This window comes from Serinus canaria, chromosome 22, assembly GCF_022539315.1.
Source record: "Serinus canaria isolate serCan28SL12 chromosome 22, serCan2020, whole genome shotgun sequence".
Lineage (NCBI taxonomy): Eukaryota > Metazoa > Chordata > Aves > Passeriformes > Fringillidae > Serinus > Serinus canaria.
In genome coordinates, this window is record NC_066335.1 from 3524614 (window position 1) to 3538842 (window position 14229).

General features: G+C 54.8%; 1 protein-coding gene across 1 annotated transcript; it reads right to left on the minus strand.

Annotated features, from left to right (window-relative positions):
- Positions 1–232: 232 nt before the first annotated feature.
- Positions 233–13544, minus strand: STC1 (stanniocalcin 1). Its single transcript, XM_009097700.4, has 4 exons — positions 13355–13544; positions 10120–10262; positions 7837–8048; positions 233–1355 (listed from the first exon to the last, which is right to left on the minus strand). Exons 1-4 carry the CDS (start codon positions 13470–13472, stop codon positions 1085–1087), a joined length of 744 nt encoding a protein of 247 aa, XP_009095948.1. The 5' UTR covers positions 13473–13544; the 3' UTR covers positions 233–1084.
- Positions 13545–14229: the final 685 nt, after the last annotated feature.

A 14229-nucleotide genomic window follows, 5' to 3' on the forward strand; every position in this document is an offset into this window, starting at 1 on the left:
ACTCCTGACTATGACAGGGGTGCTTCCAGGAAAAAGAAAGCAATAATAATAATAATAATAATAATAATAATAATAATAATAATAATAATAATAATAATAATAATAATAATAATAATGGTGATGAAAGAGCTGACTTACAAAACTCAGTTTAGGCAATAAAGTTATTCTGTCCTGCTCCTTTGAAGCAGGCTCTGGTGGAGTTTATGTACAGTACAGACAGATTTTAGCACTATTTATACCACAGTTAGAGCAAGGCCTTTAATACTCTAATCTTAAGACAGGCTTTGTTTCTGTTAGGCTTGGTTTAAAGCTTCAGGCAGTTAAATACAGTACAGAGATGTGAGCTTTGAAATACAACACACAATTATGGGACCTCCTGACCAGCTCCAGCCACAGCCTCTTTCCAGGGTGGAACACGTCCCTCTCCTGCTTTGGGCTTTGTGGGGTGCTTTGAGCTCGTTTTGCACCAGCTCTGCTGACTAAACCACGCAGCGAGTTTGGTAAATCCTGACTTAAACGTGTTCACAGCGCTCTGCTGGGAGGGTTAGGACTGAGGGTGACACTACAGGACCAGGAAGGTGACATCCATGTTCGTCCATGGCCAGCACGGATTCATGACGTGAATCCCACGGGTGGTTTTGGGGTGTGGGGGAGTTTTTAGTGCATCTTTTGTCACCTGCAGGAGAGGACCAGCTCCTCCCCTCGGTGCCCAACCTCCAGGCCCGGGCGCTGTCAGCACAACGGTTTGGGACAAAACTCAGCCTCCAAACGCTGGGAGTTTGGTGCCTGAAGGCCCAACCACTGTAGGGATCTGCTAAAGACAAAGATTTTTGGGGATAACAGATTTTTTTGAGGGGAAGAGAAGAGACAGAGCCGTCTGGCTGGCGGGAAAGCCGCGACACCGAACACAGACCCATGCAGGAGTGTTGTTGGAGAGGAACAGAGAAGATGAACTAACTAAACGAGCCCTAAGGAACTAAACCCAGCTCCTGGGGGTTAAAACACCGACAGTCCACTGGCTTTGGGTGCAGCACTCCTAGAGCAGAGCCCTCGGCTTTGGTCGTGCTCGGCCCGCCCCGCCCGCTCAGGCGCGCTCGGCGGAGCCGCGCTTGGCGTGGGCGGGCGTGGAGCCCTCACCTCGCAGGTTCCTGAGGAGCAGCTTCAGCTTCTGGGGCTCCGAGAGCCTCCTGCGCAGCAGCTCGGCGCGGGGGTGGCCCTGGGCGCAGTGGTCGCTCTGCAGCAGGTGGAACAGGCTGGCCATGTTGGGCCCCAGCTTCTCCATCAGGCTCTCCTTGATGGTGCTCACCGTGTCCTCGTCGCACTCCAGCAGGCTCCTCACCAGCTTGTTGTAATACCTGCAGCAGAGGGACCTGGTCAGCCCACGGCCTCACCCAGCCAGCTGACAAAAGCTGCAAGATCAGGGTTTTGAACTCAGCCAGAGCGTGTTGGGAATTGATTTCTGACGATGTTCTGGTGGAATTTTTAAGGTTGGGAAAGGCCTCCCAAGGTCAAGTCCAACCCTGTTGTCGCTGCACCCAAACTGGGAGAGGAGCAGGCAGCTCTGTGGAGGTTAAACTGATGGGCTGAGGGGCTCAGCAGCCCTCAGAGGGGGACATGGGGACACTTGGGCAGGGCTGGCCAAGCCCTGGAGCCTCTCCCGAGGCACAGCAGCTCCTCCCCCAGCCCAGCGGAGGATGTTGTGACACGCAGAGGAACAAAAGCAGCAGGATTTCCCAGCTCCGAGGTGAGGCTGGGGGCTCCCAGCGCACCCACTCCACACCCTGGGCATGGAGGTGCTGTGCCCCTGGCACAGGGAAGGAACACCATGGCCAAAATTCTGATTTAATTGCCCTAAACCAGCAGCTGCCTCAGCTCTGGGAGGTGAGGGGTGAGCACGGTGGGTTTGGAGTGATCCTGGTGGATCGGGGAGGTAAAACAAGGAGCTGAGAGATTAAGAGTGGGTTAAAGGTGTGATTTGCTCTCTGCTAAACACCCGAGTTCCTGGAGCTTTGGGGAGGAAAATAATCCATGTCAGCAACACCAGATCCTGCCGGGATCCCAGCCTGGCCTGGCCTCTGCTCCGAGGCAGAGCCACGGCTGCCCCATCCCCGGGGCACCATTCCCTTTGTCCCTCTTGTCCCTTTCCCTGCACAGCCCTCACAAGGACCAGAAGGGGGAGAAGCAGCCCAGCCCAAGCCTGGCAGATCCCTGGGAGAGACCTTTAGCACACACAATCCACTGTCACTTCCATTCCCTTTGTCCCTCTTGTCCCTTTCCCTGTCAAGGACCAGAAGGGGGAGAAGCAGCCCAGCCCAAGCCTGGCAGACCCCTGCTTTCCCTGGGGACAGCTCCTTGGGACAATCCGTGCTCGCTCCCAGCCCGCCATGCACGGAACCCCTCCCCTGTTCCCCTGCCTCCTCTCCAGCTGCATTTCCCTCCCAGCAGCCCTGGGCACAAACTCCTTGTCCAAGGAGCAGCCAGGTGTGGTGGCAGCTCCTGAGAGAGACAGAAGCTGGATGAGTTTTCCCAGCATTGGCCTGGGAAGCTTTGGGGAGCTGGAGATAAAAATGTTGGGGAGCTGGAGATAAAAATGTTGGGGAGCTGGAGATAAAAACAACCTGCAGGTGTTGTTTCTCTAATATCTCATACAATAATAATTGTTTAGAAATGGGTGTATAACAATCATAAGGTTGTTATAAATGGTTTATAAGTTGTTAATTAGCCAATGGTGATGGTGTTTTAATTAAAGGACCCATCAGGTCTGCCTGTAGTGAACCAGGCTATAAGGAGCAATGGGTTTCTCAATAAATTGAATTTTCTCTCAGTGAGTGCCTTGGGAGTCCAGGTCACTTTTTGCCCAGGCCTGACTCGGATGCTGACAGCACAGGGGTGCTGCCCTGCACTCCCAGCCCTGCTGAGAATTCCCCCAAGGAATGCTCCCCCAGGAGCAGGGCAGGGACAGCACCTGGCACCCCCCTGTGCCAGGGAACATCTTCCCAGGGAGACAAAGCAGGGAAAAAGGGCAGCAGTCCCACACTGCCTGGGATTCCTGCCTGAAAGGACCTCGGGGAATTATTTTAAGCACTTTAAGGTCACGGTGACATTTTTCCAGTGGAGCAGAGAGGAGAACAGCCTGCAGGTGGAGGAGGGGAAGGAAGAGGGAAATGAGAGTTCCCATTCAAAATCCTTTCCCAACTCTCAGCCCCGGCCTTTGGAGCAGCCAGGGGAGGTCAGGTGAGGTCAAAGCCCGAGCTGCACAAAAGGACCAGGCTCTGGCTCGCTCTGAGCCCGGCTCAGCAGGGCTGGGGGCGAGGTCTGAAGCGGAGATGAGCAAAGCTGAGCCAGCCACAGACCCGGCTTAAAGCAGGGCCAGACACAGAGCCTGTCCAGCGCCGTGCCTTCCACTCTGGGACCCTTCCCAGAGCCCTCAGAGAGGGCTGTGAGCAGAGATTGCCCCGGGAGGAGATGGCAGGAGGATGCGATGACCTTTAAGGACTTCCCCTGGGGCAGGGCCAAGTGGCACATTCTGATCCCGGGGCTGGGAAAGCAGGATGCTCCGGGAGCCCTCAGCCTCACCTCGGAGCTGGGAAATCCTGCTGCTTTTGTTCCTCTGCGTGTCACAATATCCTCCGCTGGGCTGGGGGAGGAGCTGCTGTGCCTCGGGAGAGGCTCCAGGGCTTGGCCAGCCCTGCCCAAGTGTCCCCATGTCCCCCTCTGAGGGCTGCTGAGCTCCTCAGCCCATCAGTTTAACCTCCACAGAGCTGCCTGCTCCTCTCCCAGTCCTCCAGAAATCCTTTTTCAAGGGTTCCAATTTTCCCCCCCAAATTTGCTTGTTTCATTTTCACTCCCCCCAGTGTAATTTTGCCTTTTCAATTTTGCCATTTTCTGGATACACAAGAAAAAATAACCCCATCTACAAGAGAGTTTTCTGCAGTAGGAAATGGAAATGGATCCATGATAGGAAATAGGGAATGGATCTCCATGATCCTGGTGAGTCCCTTCCAGCTCTGGATATCCGGGGATTCTCTGAATCATTTCTGCTGGTTGATGCAACATAAAATGTATAAATCACCTGCACACCTGTCCTGGGACAGGTCTGGAGGTTTGGGATGTTCCTGGGTCCAGCCAAGGCCACCCCAGCAGGACCCAGAGCTCTGTTTGCACTCCAGTCCCAGAGTTATTGACTCCAACAGCTCCAAAAGGTCCCTTTTATCCCAGTCACAAGACTCAGCACTGATTGTTCCAGGACTGGGAGACAGAAATCCCTGCCCTGCAGCGTGACTGCAGCAGCCCTGGAGCCCCCGGTGTCCCTTGTCCTTGGAGGATGGGGACAGGGCAGTCCTGCTCAGGGACAGGCAACAGAGTGACACTGCTGTCCCTGCAGGGACAGGGGACAGGGCAGTCCTGCTCAGGAGAGGGGGACAGGCAGCAGAGTGACACTGCTGTCCCTGCAGGGACAGGGGACAGGGGACAGGGCAGTCCTGCTCAGGGACAGGCAGCAGAGTGACACTGCTGTCCCTGCAGGGACAGGGGACAGGGGACAGGGGACAGGGGACAGGGCAGTCCTGCTCAGGGACAGGCAACAGGGTGACATTGCTGTCCCTGAAGGGACAGGGGACAGGGCAGTCCTGCTCAGGAGAGGGGGACAGGCAGCAGAGTGACACTGCTGTCCCTGCAGGGACAGGGGACAGGGGACAGGGGACAGGGGACAGGGGACAGGGGACAGGGCAGTCCTGCTCAGGGACAGGCAACAGGGTGACACTGCTGTCCCTGCAGGGACAGGGGACAGGGCAGTCCTGCTCAGGGACAGGCAGCAGGGTGACATTGCTGTCCTGCAGGGACAGGGGACAGGGCAGTCCTGCTCAGGGGAAGGTGCCAGGTGTGACACTGCTGTCCCTGCAGGGACAAAGGACAGCCCCAAAGCAGAGCAGGGAGAGCCCCAGGCTTGCCCAGGTTTGATGCTGGCACAATGCCAGTGCCCCGTGACCATCCATTCTCCCTGGTGCCTGCTGTGGGATGGCACCAGAAGCAAAGCCAAGGTCTGACCTCTTCAACCCTCCAGAACCACGAGGAAGTTCCCCTGGGAGCTCTCTGCTTTTCACCCCCTGTGTTCCCAGAGGTGCATCCATCTCCTCAATATTCAGATTTCAGCACTGGTTGGTTTGACCACAAACTCCAGAAAAACCTCCCTTCTTTTCACAGCAGGGCACCAGAGATGAAGAGCACGGGGTTGGCACAGGGGGGCTGTACAGGATCGGGGTGCTGCCTCCATGCTTAAATGGTTAATGGTGTTAACCATTACATGTTGTTAAATGGTTAAATGGTGAGCTCTGTCTCACCCCTGGAAAATCAAGGGTTTATCCCAAGCCTGATCCTCCCCTGCAATATCCTGGATCTGTAATCCCATTGGTCCAAATCTGATTCTGCACCCAGTTTGAATCTCCCTGTTAAACTGGGTGAGGGAGACCACAGAGGCTCTCCTGGCACTTATTTCTCTTCATCTTTTCTTTCTAAGAAAAAAGGGTGAATTGTGGTGTTCCATGTTAGTTAAATGGTGTGCTCTGTCTCAGCCCTGGTTATCCCAAGCCTGATCCTCCCCTGCAGTATCCTGGATCTGTAACCCCACTGGCCCAAGGTTTATCCCGTGCACTCTGAATGTCCCTGCTAAGCTCTGGGGGGAGACCACAGACTCGCTCTTGGCCCTTCTCTCCCTGAGCTCTCCCTCTCTCCCTCTTCCCCTTTCTCCCTCACAAACCACGCTGCTCCTGGGGGTGGGACCCCAAATAATTAGCACCCCATCTAATTAGCACCCCCAGAAGCTGTGTGGAGTCTCCTTGCCTGCCTGCTGCTACCAGTGAGCACACAGCTGAGGGGGCTCCCCAGGGACCCCAAACAAACTGCAACAGCTCCTTCCATTCTCCTGGCTTCAGGAGCAGAGTGCTGACCTGGAGGACAAGGGCTCTGGAGGAGGAGGGCTCTGGAGCACAAGGATTCTGGAGGATGAGGGTTCTGGAGGAAGAGGGTTCTGGAGGACCAGGGTTCTGGAGCACAAGGATTCTGGAGGACCAGGGTTCTCCAGGACAAGGGTTCTGGAGGACAAGGGCTCTGGAGCACAAGGGTTCTGGAGGACCAGGATTGGGGAGCACAAGGATTCTGGAGGACAAGAGTTCTGGAGGACCAGGGCTCTGGAGGACAAGGATTCTGGAGGACAAGGATTCTGGAGGACCAGGACTCTGAAGGACAAGGATTCTGGAGGACCAGGGCTCTGGAGGACAAGGATTCTGAAGGACAAGGATTCTGGAGCACAATTGTTCTGGAGGACGAGGGCTCTGGAGGACAAGGATTCTGGAGGACCAGGGCTCTGGAGGACAAGGATTCTGGAGGACGAGGGCTCTGGAGGACGAGGGCTCTGGAGGACAAGGATTCTGGAGGACCAGGGCTCTGGAAGATGAGGGTTCATTTCCCAGGTGCCATGTGAGCCCAGGAAGGGGATGGTTGTGAACACGGTCAAGTCAGGATTTACCAAACTCTGCATGGTGCAGTCACCAGGAGCTGGCACCACGGTGCAGAATGAGCTCCAAGCACCCCACAGACCCCAAAGCAGGAGAGGGACAGAGCCACCTGGGGAGAGGCTCTGGCTGGAGCTGCTCAGGAGGTCCCACAATCATCTGGAGAAGGGAGTGATGGCAATGGATGGGCAAGGCCAGGCTGGAGCAACCTGGGATGGAGAAGGTGTCCCTGTCCTTGGGGGGTGGGATGAGATGGGCTTGAAGGTCCCTTCCCACCCAAACCATTCCATGATTCCCTGAGCAGCTCAATGTGCCAGAAATCCAAATTAATCAGCCTGGTTGGGATCATTGACCGTTATAGTGCACCCAAACAAAAAAAAAATTAACATTTAAACAAGCTCCAGGCTTTGGAGTAAGGGACTCTGGATAATTTTATGATTCTCCTTGGGAAATGTTTTAAATGTATTTCCCAAAAGGAGAAATAAATGTCTTTGCCCAGAAAGGGAAATATGTGTATTTCCCAAAATGAAAATCAAGTTTCTTTTTCCAAAGAGGGAAATAAATGTATTTCCCAAAAAGGGAATTATGTGAGTTCCCCAAAATGGAAAACAAATGTATTTTTCCAAATAGGAAAACAAAGGAATTTTCCCAAAAGGGGAAATAAATGCATTTTCCCCAACAGTGGAAATAAATGCATTTTCCCACAATGGGAAATGAATATTTTTTCCCAGAAAGGAAAATGTGTGTATTTCCCAAAATACAACAACAAGTGTATTTTCCTGAAAAGGAAAATAAACGAATTTTCCCAAAAAGGGAAATAAATGAATTTTCCCAAAAAGGGAAATAAATATATTTTCCCAGAAAGACACAGGTGCGTGCGTATTTCCCAAAATGAACAACAAGTGTATTTTCCCAAAAGGGGAAATAAATGAATTTTCTCAGAATGGGAAATAAGTGTATTTCCCAAAAGGAACAAGTGTATTTTCCCAAAAAGGAAAATAAATGAATTTTCCCGAAAAGGAAAAATAAATGAATTTTCCCAAAAAGGAAAACAAATGAATTTTCCCAAAAAGGAAGATACATGTATTTTCCAAAAAGGGAAATAAATGCATTTCCCAAAAAGGGGAGCAAAGGAATTTTCCCAAAAAGGGAGATAAATGTATTTCCCAAGCAGAGCAGGGAGAAGGCTGCCCAAGCCGAGCAGGGTGTGCAGGGGCAGGGAGCTTTCCTGGGCTGGGATGTCCCAGGAGCTGCCCGGGTTTATCCCCCATCCCCGGTGCTTCCTGCCCCTCCCGTTCCCGTTCCCGTTCCCGTTCCCGTTCCCTACCGGTTGGAGAAGTGGTTTGGGAGCTGCACCACCTCGGTGATGGCCTCGGGGTTGCGGCGGGCGATGCCGCACAGGTCCAGCTTGCTGTAGCACTCCTCCTGCACCTCGGAGATCATCCTCTGGAAGGTGGAGCACCTGCGGATGGCCAGGAACACCTTGGATGTCACGCCGTTGGCGATGCACTTCAGGCTCTCCTTCACGAAAGCTTTTCCCTGCACACGGGAAGGGAAGGGAAGGGAAGGCGCCTTCAGCGAATGCCGGGAATCCGATCACAACCAGGGCAGGCTCCCGGTGCTACGGGGATCTCGGCTTTGATTGTGGGAAGAGAAAGGGCCAAAGCAAAGGGGCAGCGGGAATGGGGATGGGGCAGCGGGAATGGGGATGGGGCTGGGGATGGTAATGGGGCAGGGAATGGGGATGGGGATGGGGATGAGAAGGGGAATGGGAATGAGAATGGGAATGGGGATGGGGATGGTGATGGGGGGATGGGAATGGGGATGGTGATGGTGATGGGGATGGGAATGGGAATGGGAATGGGGATGGGGATGGTGATGGTGATGGGGATGGGGATGGGAATGGGAATGGGGATGGGGATGGGAATGGGGATGGGAATGAGAAGCGGAATGAGAAGGGGATGGGTCTGGTAATGGGGCAGGGAATGGGATGGGAATGAGAACGGGAATGGGAATGGGAATGGGAATGGGAATGGGAATGGGAATGGGAATGGGAATGGTGATGGTGGATGGGGATGGGAATGGGGATGGTAATGGGAATGGGAATGAGAAGGGGAATGAGAAGGGGATGGGTCTGGTAATGGGGCAGGGAATGGGGATGGGGATGGGAATGGGAATGGTGATGGGAATGGGAAGGGGATGAGGCTGGTAATGGTGCAGGGAATGGGGATGGGAATGAGAAGGGGAATAGGAATGGGGATGGGAATGGGGCAGGGAATGGTGTAGGAAATGGGGCAGGAGCGTTTCCATCGAGGATGCTGCAGAGTTGGTGCTGGGGCTGCTCAGCAGCCATGGCCCCGATGGCCCAGGTGGAGCAGCACCATTCAGGGGGTCAGGAGCCCATTTTTATCCTGGTTTTTGTCCCTTTGGGTTGGTTCCTGTTTGGATCCTTCATGTGCATGAAGGTTTCAGGCCTTGATTGGCCATGACAGCTCTGCCCAGGCTGGCTCTGGTGCACTTCACTGAGGTCAGTTATGGTACCTTGAGCATGGATTTCTTACAGCGACCCTTCTAACCCCTTTTACAATAAAATTACCAAACTAACAGCACGTGCTCAATGATCTATCGACTATTTTACAACAGTTTCTAACTTATTTTCAACAGACTCCAAAGGACGGCGAAGTGTTGCGGGTACTCCACCAGGCCTGGCTGTGCTAATTACCCTCCTGCAATTACAGACAGGCAGGGAATGGGATTGGAATGCTCCCAATTACTGCAGAGCTGTCCCTCTCAGCGCTTGGGATGCTCTGAACTCCCATTCCCAAAGGATTGAGGCAGTGGGAATCTTCAGCCTGGAAGTGCCAGGAGCAGAGATGGAGCAGCTCTGCCCCACAGATCAATTTAACACCAATTTAATGCCAGCAGTTTAACACTCCTGGTTGAGACCTCAAGAGCCTTTGTGAGCTTTTCAATCTGTCCTTCGGAGCTGGAGCACAGGAAATCGGGGGCTCTGTGAATTTTGGGAGGAAAGACAGAGGGAAAAGGATTTTGGCAGAGCACAGCCCTCCAATATTGTCCCGTTTATTCTCCCCGCAGCCCAAATTTGGCCGCGCATTCCCAGACCCGAACATTTCCAAGTCAAAGCCCAGCCCTGTGCCAGGTCACACAGTCAGGAGATTTATTTTGTTAGAAGAACATTTCTATTTCCTCCTGGAGAGGAAACCTTGCTCTCCACCCCACGGAACCCTCCGTGCCAAGTCCTCACCCGGAGCAGGGAGCGGGTGGAAAAAGAGCCCTGGAGGACGCGCTTGGAGCCAAAAATGGGGGCTGAGAGGAGCAGCAGAAAGGGCTGCAGGGAGGGGAGGGTTAATCCTGCCCAAAGCACAGCTTAAATTAAGGCAGGCATTGAGCGGAGCTCTTAGCACGTGCTTTAGAGCCCGCAGGACTTGTCCGGGGCATGAAAAGGCTCCCGTTTATTCTCGGCCGGGTTTTATTTTCGGCCGGGATTTATTCTTGGCCGGGTTTGATTCTGGTCGGGTTTGATTCATTCTCGGCCCCGTTTGATTCCCGGCCGGGTTTTATTCCCGTGCCCTCTGTGCCCGGGCCGTACCTGAGTGTCGAATTTGGCAGCGCTGTAGAGGAAGGATTTGCAGATGTCGTACATCCCGTCCGTGTCGCACGTGGAGTTCTCCAGGCAGGCGAAGGCTCCGCAGCCCACCTGGAGGGCACTGTTCAGGCACCGAACCACCTCGGCTGCGGGAGACAGGGGCACAGGAACATCAGCACTCCGAGAGCGAGCCCAGCCCGGGGCCAAATCCTGCCCAGCCCGGGGCCAAATCCTGCCCAGCCCGGGGCCAAATCCTGCCCAGCCCGGGGCCAAATCCTGCCCAGCCCGCGGCCAAATCCTGCCCAATCCCCAGCCAAATCCTGCCCAGCCCGGGCCAAATCCTGCCCAGCACCGGGGCCAAATCCTGCCCAGCCCCCGGCCAAATCCTGCCCAGCCCCCGGCCAAATCCTGCCCAGCACCGCGGCCAAATCCTGCCCAATCCCCGGCCAAATCCTGCCCAGCACCTCAGCCAAATCCTGCCCAGCCTGGGGGCAAGTCCTGCCCAGCACTGCAGGCCAAATCCTGCCCAGCCCTGGGCCAAATCCTGCCCAGCCTGGGGCCAAGTCCTGCCCAGCCTGGGACCAAATCCTGCCCAGCCCCTCGGCCAAATCCTGCCCAGCCCCCGGCCAAATCCTGCCCAGCACCGGGGCCAAATCCTGCCCAGCACCTCGGCCAAATCCTGCCCAGCCCCCGGCCAAATCCTGCCCAGCACCGCGGCCAAATCCTGCCCAATCCCCGGCCAAATCCTGCCCAGCACCTCAGCCAAATCCTGCCCAGCCTGGGGGCAAGTCCTGCCCAGCACTGCAGCCAAATCCTGCCCAGCCCTGGGCCAAATCCTGCCCAGCCCCTGGCCAGGCTCAGAGCTTCTCTGATACCCCAGAATTTGACTGGGAGAAGAAATGGAGCAGCTGGAGAAGAGAAGGCTCCAGCTTGACCTCAGAGCCCCTTGTGGTGCAGAAAAGCAGATTATAAAAAAGTGAGAGAGCGACTTTTCATGTGCACAGTGCTAGAACGGCTGGGATTGGTTTTAAGCTAAAAGAGGAGAGATTTTGGTCAGATATTAGGGAGAAAATCCTTCCTTGGAGGGCAGTGAGGCCCTGGGACAGGGTGCCCAGAGATGTTGTGGATTCCTCATCCCTGGAAGTGTCCCAGGCTAAGTTGGAGCACCCTGGGATAGTGGAATGTGTTCCTGCCCATGGCGGGGAATGGAATGAGCTCTAACGTCCCTTTCCAGGATTCCATAATTCTATAAATCTATAATTCTACAATTCCATGATTCTACAATTCCAGGATTCTCTGAAGACACCACCAGCACCCCACAGAACAGAAGTTCCAGCTACCAAAGCCCCCGAGGGTCACACACGGATTAAAAGAGGCAGCACCTCACACTCCTCGCTGAGATGGGGACCCAAATGTCCATCCCAACCCAATTCTCTCTCCAGGCATTTGCACCTTCACCCCAAGTCCCTCTGAAGAAGGAGCAGGGATGAGGATGGGCCGTGGAAAGCTCTGGGTGCTGAGGTCTCTTCCTTGGGGAGCAGCCTTGGCTCACAAAACCGCTGGAAAATGAGATGGAAGCGTCGGCAAACGCCAGCAAATTGGAAATTGCACTGGTTGGGAGGCATCGGTGCTTTTCTAAAACGCCTGAATTGCCTAGAAAGAAGATTTGAGCTCGAGAGTCAATTCTCAGCACCCAGAAGGACTCGATCCGGCAGCTCGGCGCTAAAGCTGCCCTGGGAGCTCGCAGGCACAGCCAAAAAAGGTCATTTTGCTGAAGATTCGGGAGGGGAAGGGAAATTCGGGCAGAGAAAGTTCAGGTAACGCCGCTCCGGGGATGGTTAAACCCCGGGGGCAGCGGGGCGGCTGAGCACGAGGGTATCGGTGTCAGCCCGGCTTTCTCAGAGCAGATCCAGTGCGTTTTAACAATGAATCAGCAGAATTGCCACATGATTGCCCTGGAATTAGCCGGGATTAACCTTTCTGGGCGAGCCCAACATCTGTCCCCTCCCGCGCCCGGGCAAGGCACGTTCATCGCCTCCCCAGCTCATGTTACCAGGCATTCTTGGGGAAGAAATGCCCAGCCAGGGTCCCCATCCAGCCCCGAGGTGTGGGAAAAGTGAGCCTTTGCTGCCAGACAACACACCTTATTACATCTAAGTTCCACCCTGAAGAGAATTCTTTATAACAGAGATTTTTCCCGAAAAAAAACCCCAATAAAGAAGAAATAATATTAAAAAAAAATCCCCCCAGTTAACCCCTCTCCGTTCCGCGCTCCTGCTGACGTGCCTGAAGGGAGGAATACTCGGTAATTCATCCCCTCCCCGGTTCATAACCTCCCGCAGCACGAGCCAGCCCCATAATTAGCTTTCCACAGGTTCCAATTAGAACTTCGCTCGCAGCGGACTCCGGGTGCGCCGAGCTCCGATTGTCTCAGGCACCGGGCGAGAGGGAGACCCCGCGTTTCCACAGCAACCAAATACAAAAGCAAATGGAGCAAACACCCCGCTCCAACGCCGCAGAGCCCTGCGGATCTAAAATAAGGCAGCTGCTAATGAGCTCCCAATCGGAGCCTTAATATCTGCGGTACAGTAGAGGCGGATTTTTAATTCCCATTGTTCCAGACAATGTCTCCAAGTTATCTAAGCGGCAAAGTCCTCACATCCAGGGCTCGCTCGACAAAGCAATTTTTTTATTTCCCCCTTCATTGTGGGAGCAAGTTTGGCAAATGTCACCGATGTATTTTTGCAGCTGCCCGAGAGCCATCGGTTGGTGACAAGGGGACACTTTCTGGGCTGTGCATTCTTCCGAGCGGCGGCTCGGGCTGCCCCTCTTTGAGCAGATGTTCCAGAACAATGGGGCAGTCCCAGCGCCGCCGATCTCATCAACTTCCTAAAAAGCAAGGGTTTAACCCCAGAGCAGCGCTGAGCCGGGAGGGGAGAGGGGTGCATGCAAGCAGGAAAATCAAAATGCTCAAAAGTGCGCGGAACTCCTCGGGGAGCTGCGGGAGGAGGGGAGAGCCCGGATCGCATCCTCGCAGCGCTCCCGGCTCCGCCAGGAGGTTCCTGCTCCGGCTCTGCACCAGCAGCTCCTGCCAGCCCTGCAAGGAACATTTGTGCCGCCAGCCGGTAAGTTTATAAGGGGAAAAAAAAGAAAAAGAAGAAGAAAAATCAGCAGCAGAGGAAGGTGAGACAGTTTAAGGCACCGGGGCTGCGGCTCCGGGCCCGGCTCGTGGCGTTACCTGAGTTCTGCGCTGCCACCCGCGCTTTCCTGGGGCTCACAGAGTCATTCTGCTCAGCTTCGTAGGATGCGGATGCACTGATCAGCAGCAGCAGGAGAAAACCAGACTTTAGGAGCATTCTTTGACAAGTTTCCGCTAAGTGTGGGGTTGGGTTGGTTTTTTTTTTCTTTTTTTTTTTTTTTTTTTTTGGTGGTTGATTTTTTTTTTTTTTTTGGATGTGTGCGCCTCTCCTCTTCCACTCCGGCTTGAGCGAAGATGTGGAGCTGGATACGCGCTCGCAGGAGGGAGGGAAGGAAGGAGGGAGGATCCTGGCGAGCCCGGGGATGAGCGCAGGGATGTGCGGAGGATCCGGGTGGCCCCTCTGGCTGCTGCTCGCTGGGGGACCGGGAGCTGCGAGGGTTTTATAGCCGCCCTTATCGGTCCCCCCCGGGCTGCGGAGCCAATCGGTGGCGCTGGGCAGAGCCAGGGGAGGACTGGACTCATTCAAGCCCCACAAAACTGCAACTTCACAGGAAGAATATTTTCCAGCCCATTAAAAGTACCTGCCAAAGAACAATGAGCGAAAAGTTCATCCTTGGAGGAGCGGTGGGAAAGGGAGGGGATGGGGGGGGGGACGCTTCCTATGGATCACGGAGCTCGAGGAAATGACAGCGCCGTCCCAAAGCGCCCCCACCCCAAAAGAAAATCACCTGCCCTCGAGGAAAAGCTGCTCCCATCCGTCCCAGAGGGATCCCGGGGCTGGGGCGGCTCTGAGGGGCTCGGGGGTGGGGATGGGGCTGGCAGGGATCCCTCGCTCCTGCCCCGGCTCTCACCTTTCCCTGCCCGTGCCTCCCTCCTGCCCCAGCACGTGCGAGCCCCGGGACTCAGCCCTGCGC

Excerpts from the sequence above, each read along its gene's own strand:
- STC1 (XM_009097700.4), bottom strand. The coding sequence starts at position 13,472 with ATGCTCCTAAAGTCTGGTTTTCTCCTGCTGCTGCTGATCAGTGCATCC. Across the intron at positions 8,049-10,119 it reads CTGCCAAATTCGACACTCAG|GGAAAAGCTTTCGTGAAGGA; the intron begins GTACGGCCCGGG and ends TCCCGTGTGCAG. Across the intron at positions 1,356-7,836 it reads CCAAACCACTTCTCCAACCG|GTATTACAACAAGCTGGTGA; the intron begins GTAGGGAACGGG and ends CCTCTGCTGCAG.